The sequence below is a fragment of the Ranitomeya variabilis genome, chromosome 7, assembly GCF_051348905.1.
Source record: "Ranitomeya variabilis isolate aRanVar5 chromosome 7, aRanVar5.hap1, whole genome shotgun sequence".
Taxonomy (NCBI): domain Eukaryota; kingdom Metazoa; phylum Chordata; class Amphibia; order Anura; family Dendrobatidae; genus Ranitomeya; species Ranitomeya variabilis.
In genome coordinates, this window is record NC_135238.1 from 206,044,423 (window position 1) to 206,062,775 (window position 18,353).

At 46.8% G+C, this 18,353-nt stretch overlaps 1 protein-coding gene across 2 annotated transcripts in view; it reads right to left on the reverse strand.

Moving 5' to 3' along the window:
• The window catches only part of UBR3 (ubiquitin protein ligase E3 component n-recognin 3), a 169,056-nt gene that overhangs the window by 100,044 nt on the left and 50,659 nt on the right, over window positions 1–18,353 (reverse strand). For both annotated transcript variants that reach the window (XM_077272745.1, XM_077272744.1), the window contains exons 11-17: window positions 15,277–15,363; window positions 13,054–13,119; window positions 11,383–11,472; window positions 10,643–10,771; window positions 10,486–10,538; window positions 1,849–1,982; window positions 708–795 (exon numbers count right to left, since the gene is read on the reverse strand). In XM_077272745.1, coding sequence (XP_077128860.1) covers window positions 708–795; window positions 1,849–1,982; window positions 10,486–10,538; window positions 10,643–10,771; window positions 11,383–11,472; window positions 13,054–13,119; window positions 15,277–15,363 — 647 coding nt within the window. The remainder of the gene's footprint in view (window positions 1–707; window positions 796–1,848; window positions 1,983–10,485; window positions 10,539–10,642; window positions 10,772–11,382; window positions 11,473–13,053; window positions 13,120–15,276; window positions 15,364–18,353) is intronic.

An 18,353-nucleotide genomic window follows, 5' to 3' on the forward strand; every position in this document is an offset into this window, starting at 1 on the left:
TTTTTTTTTCTCAATAAATATTATATTTAGTATATAAAATACGGGGGCAAGTCAGTGAGGGATCAGTGACCTGTCAGAAGCCATACTGGTGAATACCTAATCAGAGCACCACAAGAAGACCCCCACAGGCCGCCCTGGAGCATGAGCAGATCATTAACTCAAAACTGAAAATAAAGATTAAACAACCACAAGACGGATTTCATCACCAGGTATCCAAGTAATCAGTATAGCGGCGCCGACCTGACACTGTCTGTAGGTTACTGAGCACAATCCTGCTGACAGGTTCTCTTTAAGGATTGGCCTTCAATATAAAAGTACTAGACAACGCCCTTAACACAGAGATTGCATACCGCCCCAATAGAGGATTCCTAATTAGTAACTCCCCAAGTCATAACTCCCAAAAATGTACTACAATAAGCTTAAGAGGAGATTTTGTTAAGAAACTGACCCAAATTCAATTCAGAAGATATCAATAGTAATATTTAATTCTAAAAACCTTAATGTCACTTATCTTAATAAATTATGTTTTTTTTTTTTGTTTTGTTTTGTGTTTTTAAAGCTGACTGCAATAAAAATACAACCTTTTATCAAAAATGGGACGCATCAGATTAACCAAAAGATATTGTGAGCTACAGCAAGTAACTTATCTCCTGAAAGCGAAGAGAAACGATATACTCAGACAAATCCAGTACCAAGTGTGAAAGGATATAAGATCGAGCAGCGAGCTGTGAGTGCGGTCATTCATACATAACTGTGCGATCATCTCTGCTCGGAGGATCTCGTCGTCAGTCATTCCTAAAAGCAGAAACACAAAGGTTAAGGTTAAGTTAGGACCGAATAACAGATAATATTTAACCTTGAGCCGGTCTAACTTTTAAGTGTGAAATAAAGGCATCCTAATATTATACAAAAAAAAAAGTACAGCCCTACTTTATGCAGCTCTTACTTCTGCCCCCAAAAGAGCCTTAAAGGGTTTCCCCACAATTGACATTTACCCCTTATCCAAAGGATAGGTGATAGATAATTGATCACACTGGGACTCCCACTGATCCCCAGCGCAGCCAGGTATAGTTATATCTGAAACACTGAAGCATCTGAAAGAAAATATATGTAGAGCTCAGCTGCAAGAAAGTGGCAGGTCTCACACAAACAACAGACCTGTCAATGCCATGCAGGTAGGGGCGCTGGGCAGAGCCGGACAAGTCTGGTCTCTGGCTCTGATCCCCGGCTGGATCTTTAAAGTATACTTTCTCTGAAATACCGTAGCGTCACAGAGAAAATATATGTAGAACGCCGCTGCAAGAAATTGGCAGGCATCTCCCTGTGTGCACACAAACGACAGACCTGTCAATCACCTACAGCAGCGCTGGGAAGAGCCGGCCAGGGGCACAGCCAGACTATTCTCGTCTCTGGCTATGGTCCCCGGCTGGATCTTCGAAGTATACTTTCTCTGAAACGCTGGAGCACTTCAAACGAAAATATACCAGGCTGCAATCATGGAGCCAGGCTCTTATTTATGCGGTCCACGGTTTGGGCAGTCAATCAGCTGACGATTCCTTTTAAAGACCGCATGACGCAGAGTGTGGCGCTCCAATTTTCCTGCCAAAGCACAAGACAAAATGGAACGGCAAACAGAATGGAAGACCACCGATGTAATCAAACTTCTCACTGCAGGATGAATGGAGTGAACGTGGCCGAGCTGACCATGAACAGGTATGGCGCCATTTCTGGAAGAAAGCAGCCATGTTTTTCTAATCCTGGACAATCCCTTTAAGAAACTAATATGTTAAAAGGTAGTAGTAAGTGGTTAGAAGGTCTAAAAGTCTAAATGATTCCAGGACAACTTACCCAAATGTAAGCGGAGACTTAACAGGATAACCAGAAATGTCAGCGCTCCTTCAAGCATCGACCTTTCATGATCGGACTCAAGGACTAAGTTCTGGTGTTGGGAGGCCATTGTTAAAAGGTCCACAACCTTGAACCTTAGAGAAAAAGAGAGACGTTTGAAACGGACGGCAATAAATTCAATTGAAACCAGAATTGTACAAATTTAGAAGTTAGGTTAGAAATTGGGCTAAAAATAATTATATATTCACATACAGTAATGGGCAAAAGTTCTCAGCAACTGTGGGAAAAATGCTGCAACGTAAGAATGCTCTCAAAAGTAGAAGTGTTAATGGTTTATATTTTATCAATTAACAAAATGCAAATGGAATGAAGTAAAGAGAAATCAAAATGAAAATAAAATCCATATTTGGTGACCGGTCTTTGCCTTCAAAATAGCATCACTTCTTCTAGCTAAACTCGCACAAAGTCAGGGATTTTGTAGGATTATGGTCAGATGTATATCATACCAAACGTGATAATGATCAGCATTCTCTTCTGTAGATTTAAACACAGTTGTTGACTGACATAAACAACTGTGTAAAAGGATTAAAACTGGGTGCCTTATTTTATTGTATATGAGTTGGTGACTCTAGGTTCAGCACCTGCTCACATTTAGTCTATGTTTAGATGTGACGGTCATTTTTTTGTTATATTTGTATTCATTAGCCTTCCGACTGAGCACTCCGCATTTTAACTTCAGCTGTTTTTAATCAAGACAGGACCCTACCCCTCCACAGAGATGTAGATTTTTAGTCCATGAGAGGACTCTCAGTTTCCTATACAGATAAAGACTTTATTTTAAGTGAGGATGGCAATGATAGGTCCTGGTAAACAAGAAATACCTTATCGTGGCTACCAGGTACACATGAATTGGCCAATTTATGCGCTATACTTTCTCAATTTTTCATATTTCTAGAGCAGTAATGCAATTCAATTTTCATACTCCATGTTTGCAAGTTTTGGCTTTACAGAGTGCTGCCTTATTTAATTTTGTTGTACAAAAACTGGGTGAGGAATGGAAAAAAAGGAGATTTTTGTTTACTTACCGTAAAATCTTTTTCTCCGAGCCACTCATTGGGGGACACAGGACCATGGGTGTTATGCTGCTGCCACTAGGAGGACACTAAGTAGACAGAAAGATTAACTCCTCCTCTGCAGTATACACCCCTTCACTGGATACAATTTCAACCAGTTCGGTAGTAAAGCAGTAGGAGCATGAACAAAGACAACTATGTCAAAACCAAAGAAGTAACAACAAGCCAAAAACAGGCTAACAGGGTGGGTGCTGTGTCCCCCAATGAGTGGCTCGGAGAAAAAGATTTTACGGTAAGTAAACAAAAATCTCCTTTTCTCCTACGCCTCATTGGGGGACACAGGACCATGGGACGTACAAAAGCAGTCCCTGGGTGGGAAGCAATATGCTAATACCCCATGTACCACTGGCCTACGGCTTAAGGAACTGCCGCTTGCAGAATGCGCCTGCCAAGGGCGGCGTCTGCAGAAGAGATAGAATGAATGTGGTAATGCTTGGTAAAAGTGTGCAAACTGGACCACGTCGCAGCCTTGCAGACCTGCTGCGCTGACGCCTGGTGCCGAATGGCCCACGAGGCGCCCACCGACCGAGTAGAATGGGCCTTGATCCCAGCTGGGATAGGAACACCTTTGACACGATAGGATTCTTGAATGGCTGACCAAATCCATTTTGCCAGAGTAGCTTTTGAAGCAGGAGAACCCTTCCTGGGCCCCTCTGGAAGTACAAACAGGACGTCTGACGTGCGGAAGGGAGCCGTCCTTGAGACGTACCGACGAAGAGCCCTCACCACATCAAGAGTGTGTAGAGCCTTTTCGATGCGATGGACAGGTGCCGGACAGAACGAAGGCAGAACAATCTCCTCATTGAGGTGGAAGGAGGAGACGACCTTGGGCAAAAAGGTGGGAGAGGTCCTCAATACCGCCTTGTCCGGATGAAAAATTAGAAAGGGAGGGCGGCAGGAGAGCGCAGCCAACTCTGAGACCCTTCTGATGGACGTGACGGCTACTAGGAAGACTACCTTCCAAGAAAGGAAGGTCAAGGAAACGTCCTGTAGCGGTTCGAAGGGAGTCTCCTGAAGAGCTCCGAGAACTAAGTTGAGATCCCACGGATCCAAGGGTGCCTTGTAGGGAGGCGCCACACGGGAAACTCCCTGGAAGAAGGTCTTCACCGGCAACCTATTGGCAATCTTCCGCTGGAAGAGGACTGACAATGCCGAAACCTGACCCTTTAGGGAGCTAAGGGCAAGTCCCGACTCTAGTCCGGACTGAAGAAACTCCAGTATGGAAGGAATAGAGAATACTAGAGGAGATCGTCCCTGTGTATCGCACCATGAGAAAAAAATTCGCCAGGTACGGTGGTAACTACGCATGGAAACCGGTTTCCTAGCTCTGATCATGGTGGAGGACACCCTGGGAGAGAACCCCGCTTGGCCTAGAATCCAGGACTCAACGGCCAGGCCGTTAAAGACAGGGCCCTTGAGTTCTGATGGTAAATCGGGCCCTGTGAAAGAAGATCCGCGCGATCTGGAAGACGCCAGGGGACGTCGGCCACCAGCTGAACCAGTTCGGCGTACCATGCCCGACGCGGCCAGTCTGGCGCGACGAGAATCACTGGTACCCCCTCTGCCCTGATCTTTTTGATGACCCTCGGTAGCAGGGGAAGAGGAGGAAAAATGTACGGGAGGCGGAATTGGCGCCAAGGCAGGACCAGGGCGTCTACTCCGAGGGCCCGTGGGTCGAGGGACCGAGCAAGGAACTGAGGAACCTTGTTGTTCATCCTGGAAGCCATGAGATCCACATCCGGGGTCCCCCAGCGATGGCAAATCTGCTGGAAGACCTCCGGGTGGAGGGACCACTCTCCGGAGGCGATGCCCTGGCGGCTGAGGAAGTCCGCCGCCCAATTTTCCACACCTGGAATGTGGATCGCCGAGATGGGCGAATGGTTCGACTCCGCCCAATGGAGGATGTGAGACACCTCGAGCATGGCCATCCTGCTGCGAGTTCCGCCCTGACGGTTGATGTATGCCACGGCCGTGGCGTTGTCGGACTGGATTCTGACTGGATGACCTGCCAGAAGTCGGTGAAAGTGGAACAATGCTAGCCTGATAGCTCGAATCTCGAGGATATTGATGGCCAGGCGAGACTCTTGAATGGACCACCGCCCCTGGGCTGTGTGATGGTTGAAGACCGCTCCCCAGCCTATGAGACTGGCATCGGTGGTCACCACCAGCCACCGTACTGGGAGAAAGGACCTTCCCTGGGTTAGGGAGGACTTCAGCGTCCACCACCTGGGGGTCCTCCTGACCCGAAGGGACAGGATGAATCGACGGTCGAGGGAGGACGGGTTGCCGTCCCAAGCCGACAGTAGCGCATGCTGCAGGGGACGGAGGTGAAACTGCGCAAATGGGACAGCTTCCATGGCCGCTACCATCTGCCCGAGAACTCGCATGCTGGCACGAATGGAGTGGGATACTGGCCGAAAAAGGCGCTGGGCTCCCTGCTGCAAGGCCAAAGCCTTGTCTTGAGGGAGTATGACCAGACCGCGGGAAGTGTCCAGTATCATCCCCAGGAAGGAGATTTTTTGAGCCGGAATTGGAAAAGATTTTTCGAAGTTTATCTTCCATCCCAAACGAGAAAGAGTATCCACCGTGAGAACGACGGACTCTTCGCACGCTGGGTAGGAAGGACCCTTTATCAGTAGGTCGTCCAAGTACGGAATCACCACCACTCCCCTGGAATGAAGAATGGCCATGGCAGCCGCCATGACCTTCGTGAAAACTCTGGGAGCGGTGGCGAGACCGAAGGGCAAGGCCACAAATTGGAAGTGTTCCCCGCAAAAGGCGAAGCGAAGGAACTGCTGATGCGGAGGGAAGATCGGTATGTGCAGGTAGGCATCCTTGATGTCTATGGATGCCAGGAATTCTCCCTTTTCCATAGACGCGACCACAGAACGGAGGGATTCCATCCTGAAGTGTCGGATTTTTATGAATCTGTTTAGTAGCTTCAGGTCTAGGATCGGACGTATTGATCCGTCCTTCTTTGGGACCACAAACAGATTCGAATAGAAACCCTTGAATCTTTGTTCTAGGGGGACCGGAATGATGACTCCGTCCCTTTGAAGTGCCCGTATTGCCTGGAGAAACGCTGTGGCCTTTGACCTTTGAGGGCAAGACCGGAAGAAGCGGGTAGGGGGGGGGGGTGAAAATTCTATTTTGTATCCGGTGGACACCAGTTCTCTGACCCACTCGTCGGAAACGACTGAGAGCCAGGCTTGACGGAACAAGAGTAGACGTCCGCCTACTTTGTTGGAGTCCACCGGATGATGCAAGGAGTCATTGGGCGGAGGATCCATGGGATGCGGATCCCTTAGACCCGGGAGGTTTAGGCCTAGGTCTCCAGTTACGATTAGGTCTGTAAGAGACCTGGGTGCCTCGGCCACCGCGCGAACCTCGTCCTGATGCGGGGGTAGAGGATGTAGAAGACCAGTTGGTATTGGGCCGAAAAGGCCGAAATGGCGGTTGCTGCTGGTACCGAAAGGACCGGGTAGGCCTTTGCTGGGGGAGAAATTTACTTTTCCCTCCGGTAGCATCCGAGATCATTTGGTCCAATTTTTCCCCAAATAATCGACCAGCCTGGTAAGGCAGGGCTGTTAGAGAACGTTTAGAGGCCGAATCTGCTCGCCAATCCCTGAGCCACAGGGCTCTCCTGATGGAGATTGCATTGGCGGCTGCTTGTGCAGCGCAATTGGCTGCGTCCATAGAGGCGTTGACTATGAAGTCTCCGGCCTGCGCTATCTGGTTAACCAGGATGCTGGCTTCTGGAGGTAAATCACTGGCTTGGATGTTAGAGGAAAGAGTCTCGGTCCAAGAGACCATAGCCTTAGCCACCCAAGAGGCGGCGAAGGACGGGAAGAGTGACGCTCCTGTGGCCTCGAAGGCGGAACGAGCCAGATAATCAATCTGGCGATCGGAGGGGTTCTTAACGGAGGAACCATCCGAAAGAGACAGGATGGTCTTGGACGCGAGGTGTGACACAGCAGGGTCCACCGAGGGAGACTGCAGCCAGTCTTTGACTAATTCCCGAGAAAAAGGATATTTAGCCTCGATGGACTTTTGTCCCATGAAACGTTTATCTGGGCGATCCCTATGGTTTTGTACAATCTCCTTAAAGTGAGGGTGAGTGACAAAAACCTTTTTAACACGTTTAGTTCTTTTGAAAGACACCACATGTTCGGGTTCTGATGCGGAGTCCTCAGTCACCTTCAGGGTCTGGTTTACCGCCTCAATGAGAGAGTCGAGAGACTCTTGGGAAGAGGGGGGGTCCTGAACATAGGAAATGTCGGACTAATATTCAGAGTCATTCGAGTTTGGAGAAGGGGACCTGGAAGCAGAGCTTGCAGGTACTGAGGGGCCCGCTAGCTCATGGTCAGGGGATGAAACGTGAACACGTTTTCTCGAGCCCCGGGTAGAAAGTGACCGGGTACGCCCCCTGCTGGTAGAAGAATCCATACCGTCGTCTGAATCCTCCACGGCCTGACCTGGAGGGGGGCCCCGGAGGGAGTCAATTGCCCTGGCTAGGGAAGCCACAGATCGTGACAGAGAGGTTGCCCACTCAGGGGGGCTAGGCTCTACCGGGTCGACGGCTGTGGCATCGGCGACGGTACCGGCGTCGGCAAGGGGCGGCTGCACAGAGGGCGCGACGCAATCTGCACACAAAGGGCTAGTGTGGGCTCGGGGCAGGGCCGTATTGCAAGTGGCACATACAGTGAAAAACAATGTGTGCTTCTTGTTACCCTTTTTTGTCTCCTTGGATTGAGACATAGTGCCTTAGGGACAGAGCGGGCAGTATACGCAGGGAAGGGGTTAAGCCTTCTTGAAGCAGCTTACCCACGGTCCTGTGCCTGTGTCCCTGGGGAGGAATGCAGCCGTGGCGGTTTTCTGGAGTCCTGTGGACGCGTGGGCTCCTTGCAGGGAAAGAAAGAATATGGCCCCCGAGATCTGCAGAGCGCTTCTCATTCCAAACGAGAAGCGCCGATCTAGGGGGCGGAGTTACGGCCGTGGGCGGATCTAATCACTGCGGCCTAGTCCGGCTGGAAAGCCGGGGACTAAATTTTATGGGCCTGCCCGGCGATGCGCGGTGTCGGCCGCGATGGAGCGTCGCTAACCGCCGCTGACCCCTGGCTGGCGGCGACTCTCCCCAGGGACCCGGACCGTACCTCATGCCGCAAGAACATCCTCCTGAAGAGCTCCGGAGCGTGGAGGAGAGGGAGGGGGAGGGGGGAGTATGTACTCACAGCCTCCAGATGCGCAGGTCCCCTTGACACAGTGAGTGTACGCTCTCAATCCATGCACCTTGGTGAATGGAGAGGATTCTTCTTCCAGATGGAAGTGTGCAAACGCCATATAATGTGGGCCTTGTCTGTCGGGTCCCGGAGAGGAACATGAGAGCCAGGCTCTATGTGCTCGCCGTTTTGCAGGGGGGGAAGGGAGATCGGAACCAAGTAGGGAACCGTCGCCCCAAAATCGGCGTGCTCCAAACGTCGCAGGAGAGGGACGGGGAGGTATACTCGCCGTGCTCGCCTGTTGCTGATTCGGGGGAGAGCGGACCCTATAAAAGAGAAGTCCGTCGCCCCCTTCACTCCGTTAGATAAAAAATAAAAATTTACAGAAAATTAAAAATTAAAATAAAAAATTAAAATAAGAAAATCGGGGTCTGAGGGTCAGACCCAAGTGCCTCCTACAGACACTAAGCAAGAACTGGTTGAAATTGTATCCAGTGAAGGGGTGTATACTGCAGAGGAGGAGTTAATCTTTCTGTCTACTTAGTGTTCTCCTAGTGGCAGCAGCATAACACCCATGGTCCTGTGTCCCCCAATGAGGCGTAGGAGAAAAATCAGCTACAAAAGGTGAGGTTGTGGAAGACCGTTTCATGTCATCAGTCATACTACACTATGGCAAGACTAAGGACAGCAACAGGAAACAAGGTAGTTATACTCTATCAGCAAACTGTCTCCCAGGCAAAAGATTTCAAAGCAGGCCAAGTTTTCATGATGCATTGCTCAAGCTCTTTGATGAAGCACCAAGAAATGGGCAACATTGAGGACAGTACACACAGTGTTTGGCCAAGGAATCTTAGTACAGCTTGAAAGACACATCCTGCTTACTTCACATCGACATCGGAAGATGTCCAGCAGTGCCATCAGTTCAGACCTGGCAGCAACCAGTGATACCCAGCTACACCCACGTTATGTATTGCCAAGTCTGGCCAGAAGTGGCAAATAAACAGCACAACTTTGACATGAAAACAAGGCCAAGTGACTCAATTATCCACAAAAGCACAAACCAGGGTGCAGAAAAATGGCAGCAGGAGCTTTTGACTGATTAATCAAAATGTGAAATCTATGGCTGTAAAAGATTGCAGGTTGTCGTCAGAGGGCTGAAGATGGGTTCAGTAATGAGAGTGTCTGCAGGAAACAGTGAAGCATGGTGGAGGCTCCTTTTAAGTTTACAGCTGTATTCTAATAAAATGAGCTGGGGAATTGGTCAGGACTAATGGTGTCCCCAATGCTGAGAAATACAGCCCACGGGGTGGACATACAAGTCACCCAATAGGAGGAGCTAATTTTTTTGTGCATAGTTGTTAGCCTCCCAGTGGCAGCAGCCACAGCCATGGCTTCCTGTGTCCCTCAATGAAACGATAGAGAAAGGCATCAGCTAGTGACCTTCAAAGTAGATTGTTAGAGAGAAATGATTATGTGCTCAGTGATGGGCTAACAGGGGCCCATATACAGTATTTGCACAGGGGTCCTCTACAATCTGGACCTGTCCTAAAAAAAATGGGTGTACCTGGAAGAATTGATGTGGCTTTAAAGGCAAAGGGCAGTCACGTCGAATATTGAATATATACATGCACACATGTTCACAAACTGCTCTTAGATAAGGTTTTCACAAGGAAGATTTTTCCTTGAAATCTGACGGGAACGCTCCTTTAAAAGGAGTTCTCCAAGTAGAGAAAAACATGGCTGGTTGCTCCCTGTGTTTTTTACTTTCTGCAATGTCAAAATTCATAAGAGCCTTTTTTTCCCAAATGAAAAATGTTGCAGTGTTTTTGGTATGTCGAGTGAAGCTTTGGGCATGGCGTGTTTTTGTATTTATTTTTTTTTGCTTCTATTAAAATTTAGTGCCCAAATTTGGAGCATGATTTCAAATGACATTTCTCCCAAACCCCACCCCTCAAGTACACAAAGAAAAACACTACACTAGGAATCTTATGCAAAGGGTATTTTGAAAAAGCATAAAAAAGGAGGAACACAATGAATTATGAACGGAAGTCCAGCTGTCCAATGTAAATCAATTGGAGGTGCTTTCGGAATACATTTCATGTGGATAACACTTTAACACTAAAATTCATATGAAAAAAAAAAGCCGAGTGTGAACATACCCTAGTGGCGCCATGCTGCAATGCTAGACATGACTTTTAGAAAAGCGTGGCATTGTTTCTTGAGAAAAAACATCCATGTTTTTCATTTTCAGAAGTGGCATGTCATGATCCATTTCACAATCTTACCTTTCAAAAACTGATGAAATAAAGTAGTCTGGGTCTAGTTTGGATGCACAAACCTGAATCAGAAAAAAAAGAAAAAGAAGTAAGAGGATTGGGAAATTTTGCAGTAGTAATGGAAGTATCAGAACAGCAGGACGGGAAAGTGTGACTGAGAACTCACCTGTAACAGGTAGATGTCTGGGTCAATCATGGAATTACAGAAATGTGACTGTACGTAGGTCATCGCTTGTCCTTTGATTTGAAGGCCGTTCCGTACCCACATATTGCTGTGAACTTCAGACAGGCTGGCCTAGAACAAAACCAGGACAAGATCGGATGACTGGAAATGGTGACGATGTCTACAGCACGTAGGTGAAGGGATGGAACAAACACAGCAACATTTTTAGGATTTATTAGCGCTTGTACTACATCTTATAGGCAAACTTCCACTTGTGAACAATTTGCAACTTCTTACAAAAATGGAAAAAAAAAAACCAAAACATCAATAACTGAGGAACCACAGGTAGTATGAATCTGAGCCTGCGTTGAGTTGCTTCAGAGAAAGTATACCTGGAAGATCTGGCCAGGGATCAAAGGAATAGACCAGACTAGTCCCAGCGCCACTTCAGATGATTGACAGGTCTCTCGCTATGAAAGAGACCTGTCAATCACCTAGAGCAGCGCTGCGAGAAGTCTGCCAGTGACTGTGGTGGACTAGTCTCGTCTCCAGCTATGGTCTACCCACCAAATCTTCAAGCCAAATTTTCTCTATAACACCGTAGAATTAAACACCCATCATTCTACGATGATACCAGGTTACCACAAAACCTGTGTGATCTGCCAGCAAATGTCTATGATCACCGTGATGATTATGAGACACATGAGAAGCAGCATGACACCCGCACGTCACAGGCTCCATACCTGGATTAACAGTGGGTGAACCATCAGTTTCATCAGCATTTCCTGGTCGGGCAAAATAGAATCCAAATCTATCTCCTGACACTTCACAGCCTGCCGGAGAAAAGAGAAAAATTAGTAATTTTATCTACATGTGACTAATAGGAGATAACAGAAGACGTCATGTGCATCATTAGTAAGATGATACTAGGGGCCATGGCTCACATCCTCCACATACCCAACACTGAGAACACATCTGTAGCTGAACTCCACCGAGAGCCGCAGATTTAATATCTCTTCACTACTTCGATGTCCATTCAGAAAAAGGAAAATGGACACAGAAAATGGATAGCAGACAGCGGAGGAGCCGAGTCCATCAATGCAACAGAAACCCAGACGGCTGCCACAAATATAACATAGGAATAAGGAAGCAGGATCCTGACTGATGCTACAGGAACTCCTCCGCATTATGGTTACACTAGGATTTGAGAAATCTCCCCTTATCTCTGGGACAATACTGAAGGAGACACCAAGATGTCCATCGGGAGAGTCGCCACCATTAAAGCTGCCGGAGGGCATATGACACACACTACATGGACCAAAGTATGGAGAGACGTGTCTTAACGAATCTGGGCTCTTCATTCAGGCCCTCAGCGTCTAAACTGCGGCCCTACAGAGTTTAATCTCCAGCCCCCCAGTGTCTAACCTCCAGCCCCCCAGCGTCTAACCTCCGGCCCCCCAGCGTCTAACCTCCGGCCCCCCAGCGTCTAACCTCCGGCCCCCCAGCGTCTAACCTCCGGCCCCCCGCCAGAGCATCTACATTTACTAACATGTGACGGAATGGCTGGTGGTTTGGAGCTCACTGATACTAGTAGCGCGGTCCTGTACAAAGAGCCACTGATGTAACAAGTGCGTTCATGACATTTCTTCCCCCATCACCTGTGCGCGACATTATGGAGAAGTGAAAGGAACCGCAGCAACTCAGCCAAGAATGGGGACCCCGTAATGCTACAAAGCGGGGTCACCTAGGGCTGAGGAGCAGAGGGCAGAAAAGTCACCAACGCTCTGCTTCCTCCAATACCTGACCTCCACTGGTATTACTATCAGCGTAAAAACTACACCCCTGCCTGGAGCTTTATGGCCAAGCAGCTGTATGCAGCCGTACATCACCAAGCACAATGCCTAGCGTCGGATGGGGTGGTGTGAAGTCGCCACCACTGGACTCTGGAAAAACGTGTTTTGTGCAGTAACAGATCGCACTTCTCTATCTGCATGTGATGGAAGAACCTGGGTTTGGCAAATGCCAGGAGAATGTTACCCAACTGACTGCATTGTGCATTGTATCAGTAATAAAAGGGTTGCACACTGAACACAAGATAAGTATAATAATGGTTGCAGCTTTGCACGAGGCCCAGCTTGTAGTAGGAGTTTGCTGTGTCGGAAGCCACTGCCCAGAACTGCTCGACTGCGGAGCCGCTCCGTCGTCTGATCGTGGCAGTTGCAGGTTACTACACATCCACCTCCTACTGATTTGAATCATGTAACATAAAATAATGATATTGCTGACCATCAAATGTTCTTATAAAGCACTGGGCAAAGGAAAAAAAAAAAAGATATGGAGTAGAGTTGTGGCAAACAACTTGCGGCCAGCAGAAGTAGTGCTCCAAGAATACACACTGCAAACAACGTACGTACCTTGCTTAAAAACATGGCGTAGTAGCGATGCAGAGGCAAATGGAAGGTAACTTGATTCGGAGCAGGCTGGGAAAAGAGTAACAATTTTATAAGTTTATAAATGCAGAAACTTACAACCGTGCATAACATATGAACATAGCAGTGAGCTCTACAATCTCAGAACATGTAATTCGGAACAGTCACAAAAGATTTTAGAAAAAAACCCAAAACATTTATACCTACATCTGTGCCTTAGACAAGGGAAATGGTACTTTATTTGTGGGATAACCCCTTGAGCAACAAATATCTGAATTGGGTTAGTTCAAAATCGCACACAGTGCAGAAGGGGTCCCTGCGTCTGGAAAAAGCCCATGTCCTTCAGTATATGCATATGGCGGTGATTGAGCATACTTCGCGACACTCCAGTCAACACCTACAGGGTCGATGGAAACACAGAAGCCTGTTGTCAGCGGTCTCCATCCCTTCTATAGACATATGTTGGATTGGCACAACCATCGCCTCCATTCAAACATCTCCTCCTATCCTGTGGACAAGCGACAAGTGTCTTTTGTGGAACAACCTGTCAATTTGTGTCTATATATTCATATTCATAAGACTTGGACCATAACATTCTGCAATCCAGATGCCAGTCACAAAATTGACAAACAACTCTATTATGTGCAGGTGGTTATAACATATGTAACTGTTCAACCCTCTTACTGTGATGTATGATTTTGGACTGGTGAGAGGGGTGATAAAGTTCCTGCAGCCCATCCTGTACTGACTGGGGGCTGCACATTCCCCTGCCTCCTGCGTGTGATAGGTTTCTCCAGGCTGGAGTAGCTTCTCATATATCTACAATGGAGAATCTGAGGACAGCGCTCACAGATATTACAGACAGTGTGAGACACTGTATATTTATCACTGCTCTTATACGAAGCAGAAATTATATCTTTCCTCCTGATGCCACTTACAACTTAGTTTCCTACCACCATTCCCCAAGGCTATGCCCACACATTGTGTTTTTTTCAGCTTTTTTTTTCAGCTTTTTTAATGCAAATTAAAAACTGCTTTTTATAGCATCAAATGCTACGAGATTTCAGAAATCTCATGCACCTGCTTGGTTTTTTTTTTCTTAACAGAATTGAAAAGCTGCATTTATTAAATCTGCAGAATGCCAGTTGTGTCGTTTTTGCATGTAGGAGTAGACAAACCACACATGTGAACAACAACAACAAAAAAGCAAAAAAAAAACCCCAATTTTTGTAAGCAATGCCTCTACTGCCAAGGGAGCAAGTTTGCCTGCAGACAACAAAAAAAAACACTGCAAGAACTCCTTTCAGCACAAGACGTTTTGTTTTAGAGAGTCAAAAGATGCACAAGATTTATCAATCAGAACAAGCCTCTTAGAAAATTGTGGCACGTTTTTAGACAGTCTAAAAATTTCACATGATTAGTAAATCTACCCAATAGGAACAGGAAGACAAACCTTCAATGCTAATCCTTGACAAAGTGCTGCACCTACAATTTTGGCATGATATCAGTTAAAGGCAAAAATTCAGGGCTTTAATATCTCAATACTTTAGTTGCAGTAATCACTTATATATGTATTAGTCCTATGCATCCACATCCATCTTTATCCCAGAAAGCAGCTTTTTTTTAAGAATGTAAATGCAAACATATTTGAGCCAATACACCAATGTGCCAAATTTTGCAACTTGTTGATGCCAAAAAAGTATTGCAAAGGTCATTCCCCCACGACATTGTTTCCTACAGACAATGTATCATTCTCTAATAATTGTATTATTTCTTCAATTGTCAATACAGCCGTTGTAAGCAAAATTAACAAACAGGTTTTAACAAAGTGAGCAATAAGTAGGATGAGCAATGTACAAATACAAAAAGCTAAGGCCTCATTCAGACGATCATTCTTCATGCATACATTATATCCGTTTTTCTCCGATAGAACACGTACCATTATAGTCTATGGGGCTGGTCACAATGTTTAATTTTGTTTTGTGGATCATGCATCTGCCAAAAAAAAAAAATCATGGCGACATGTCTGCTTTTCACCTGAGTCAGAGAACAAAAAATACCCAGACAAGTCCATGCACACAAGAAAAAACACTTATGTCTGAATGAGGCCTTAGAAAACGCAAAATTTAGAAAATGGAAATCTAAGAGTTCATGAAATCTCACACAGGATGGCGGTAAACACAAAATTATCCTACACGCCAAACCTACCTCATCCACAAAGTTTATGGCATCAAACCAATCCTGAAGTGCTTCAAGGCAATACCGGACAACATTCCTCGTGTACTCCTGAGTCTCCTACAAGGAAAAAAGGGTCAAGCTCGCTATGCAATAAAAGACATGCAAGTAACATACACACAATATAATATACATACATGTATTACAGTATATAGCTAAAATTATGGTCTTCTATAAGGTCCAGCCTCTAGCGATCTTCACAGAAGTACCAATATGGCTGTCATGTGGGCCGTCAGCAGGCTCCCAGCCCATCGGCACCCTACGATCACGTCAAAAGGGGAAGACGATGGGCGCCTAGAGTGGCAGAACACGCCTTACATGCCACTGTCAGGGATTGACAACGGCACTTAAAGGGTTAAAAGCAGAGATCATAGTTGCCAACTTGATTTTTTTTTTCTGGACGGCTCATCACAATCACAGACAGACAATATTTTTTTACAGACACATCGGAAAACCATAATAAATCGTCATGATTATTGGTGATACAAGTCTTCATCAGGTGTCAAATTGGGGTTGCAAAGGCCCACCAGTAACATTGACTTGGGGGGGTGCCGCTCTGATTAGCTTCATGCAAATATTATATTACCGTCTTTCACAAATTTGCTACGGCTTCTATATAAAAGCAAACCAAGTAGTTTGTTGAATGAATGAGGAGATCCTGCTTTTGTTTGTACACAGTGAATTAATGTATTGGCCAACTACTGCTCATGTTGGGAGGGAAGTGGCTTGCTCTTGCTTAGGCTTCTTTCACACTTCTGTCTTCCAAATCTGCACAGGATCCGTCAAGACGTTGAAATGACGGATCCTGTGCAGATTGTGGAAAACGTGTGCACTGGGCGTATTCTCACCTACCGGCGTCCCATGCAGCGATGCTCCCGGCAGCTAGTGTTCCTAGTAATACATTGAGAAATCTCGCGAGAAGTCGCGGTCTCGCGAAACCGCGACTTCTCGCGAGATTTCACAATGTATTACTAGGAATGCTAGCTGGGGCGGCGTAGCTGCCGGGAGCATCGGTGACGGTGCTCGGGAACGCCGGTAGGTGAGAATACTGCGATTTTTTATTTTTTTTTAACATTATATCTTGTTACTATTGATGCTGCATAGGCAGCATCAATAGCAAAAAGAGAAAGGGAGCAAGCGAGAGAGAATTTCCCTTCCATGCATGCTCAGTTGGAAAAGACGGGATCCATCTCTGGATTTCTGCTTTTCACAGGCAGCGACACATCCTGCGCCCATAGGCTTCCATTGTAGCCAGTGACGGGCCGCACAGGATGCGTCGCTGAGCGATTTTCCGACGTGCAGAAAAAACATTCCTCTGAACGTTTTCTCTGCCTGACGGACCGTTTTTTTTACGCAGGATCCAGTGAAAAGACAGATGAAACGGATGGCCATCAGTCACTAATCCAAGTCTATGGGAAAATGCAGGATCCTGCACATTTTTTTTGCAGGATCCTGCACTCTTAAAAATCGACGGATTGTGACGAGAGCTGAAAGAGGGAAGTGTGAAAGAGGCCTTAGGGGCCCACTGGAAAATTTTCCTATTTTCCTGCGGGCCAATCCAAGCCGGTCTGCAACCAATAATTTTGATAAGGCTAATTTCACACTTGCGTTTTTTAAATCCGTCGTTTTGGGCAAAAAACGGATCCTGCAAATGTGCTCGCAAAATACGTTTTTTGCCCATAGACTTGTATTAGCAACGGATCACGAAGGATGGCCACACATCGCATCTGTCGTGCAACGGATCCGTCGTGTTTTGGCGGACCGTCGGCACGAAAAAACGTTCAAGTGAACGTTTTTTTATGTCCGTCACTTCCGTCATTTTCTACCGCACATGCGCGGCCGAAACTCCGCCCCCTCCTCCCCGGACTTCAGAATGGGCAGCGAATGTGCTGAAAAACTGCATCCGCTGCCCACGTCGTGCACAAATTTCACAACGTGCGTCGGTACATCGGCCCAACGCATAGCGACAGACCCGTACCGACGCAAGTGTGAAAGTAGCCTAAGACGACATCAGCTGCATTCACTGTAACATGATGATGATTACAGTCCTAATAAAATCTTAAGCTTCTCAAGTTCCCAAAAAATTATGGATGCAACTAAGTTTTTTTTACGGACGGGGGGGGGGGAAAAAAAAAAGCATGCCCTATTTTTTAAGACTTTCCTGGAATAACTGGACTGTTGGCAACCTTGGCTCCGATCGTTGCTTTTACAGACAGAGGACAGCTGTGTAATACCACTGGAACCGCCTGGTATAGAGAGCTGGCTCAGCTCCTGAGCCTACTCCAAGCACCTGAGTCCAACATGCACCATACATGTACAGCAGATGTCAGGAAAGGAGTAAAGAATAATAATGAGGCTCTTGTGCATTTCCGTGTGTCTGTTTTAGAGGATAAAAATAGGGATTTTTGTGTGTACTCACCGTAAAATCCTTTTCTCCGAGCCACTCATTGGGGGACACAGGACCATGGGTGTTATGCTGCTGTCACTAGGAGGCTGACACTAAGTTGAGACAAAAAAGGTTAGCTCCTCCCCTGCAGTATACACCCTCATGCTGGCTTCCAGAGACCCAGTTCAGTGCAAAAGCAGTAGGAGATTAATAACAATATAATACATAACATTAGAGTATAACATGTCAGAAAAGGTCAAGGATCAAAAAGAAGGTAACAAGCCGTAAGGCTAACAGGGTGGGTGCTGTGTCCCCCAATGAGTGGCTCGTAGAAAAGGATTTTACGGTGAGTACACACAAAAATCCCTATTTCTCCTTCGCCACATTGGGGGACACAGGACCATGGGACGTCCCAAAGCAGTCCCTGGGTGGGTAACAATACAACCAAATAACTCTGTGTACCATCTGACTTATAAATGCACAACGGCCGCCTGCAGAATACGTCTGCCAAGGGCCGCATCCGCAGAAGAATGAGTGTGAACATTGTAGTGCTTTGTGAAGGTATGCAGGCTAGACCATGTTGCGGCCTTGCAAACCTGCTCCGCCAACGCCTGGTGCCGAATGGCCCAGGAAGCACCGACTGACCGAGTAGAGTGAGCTCTAA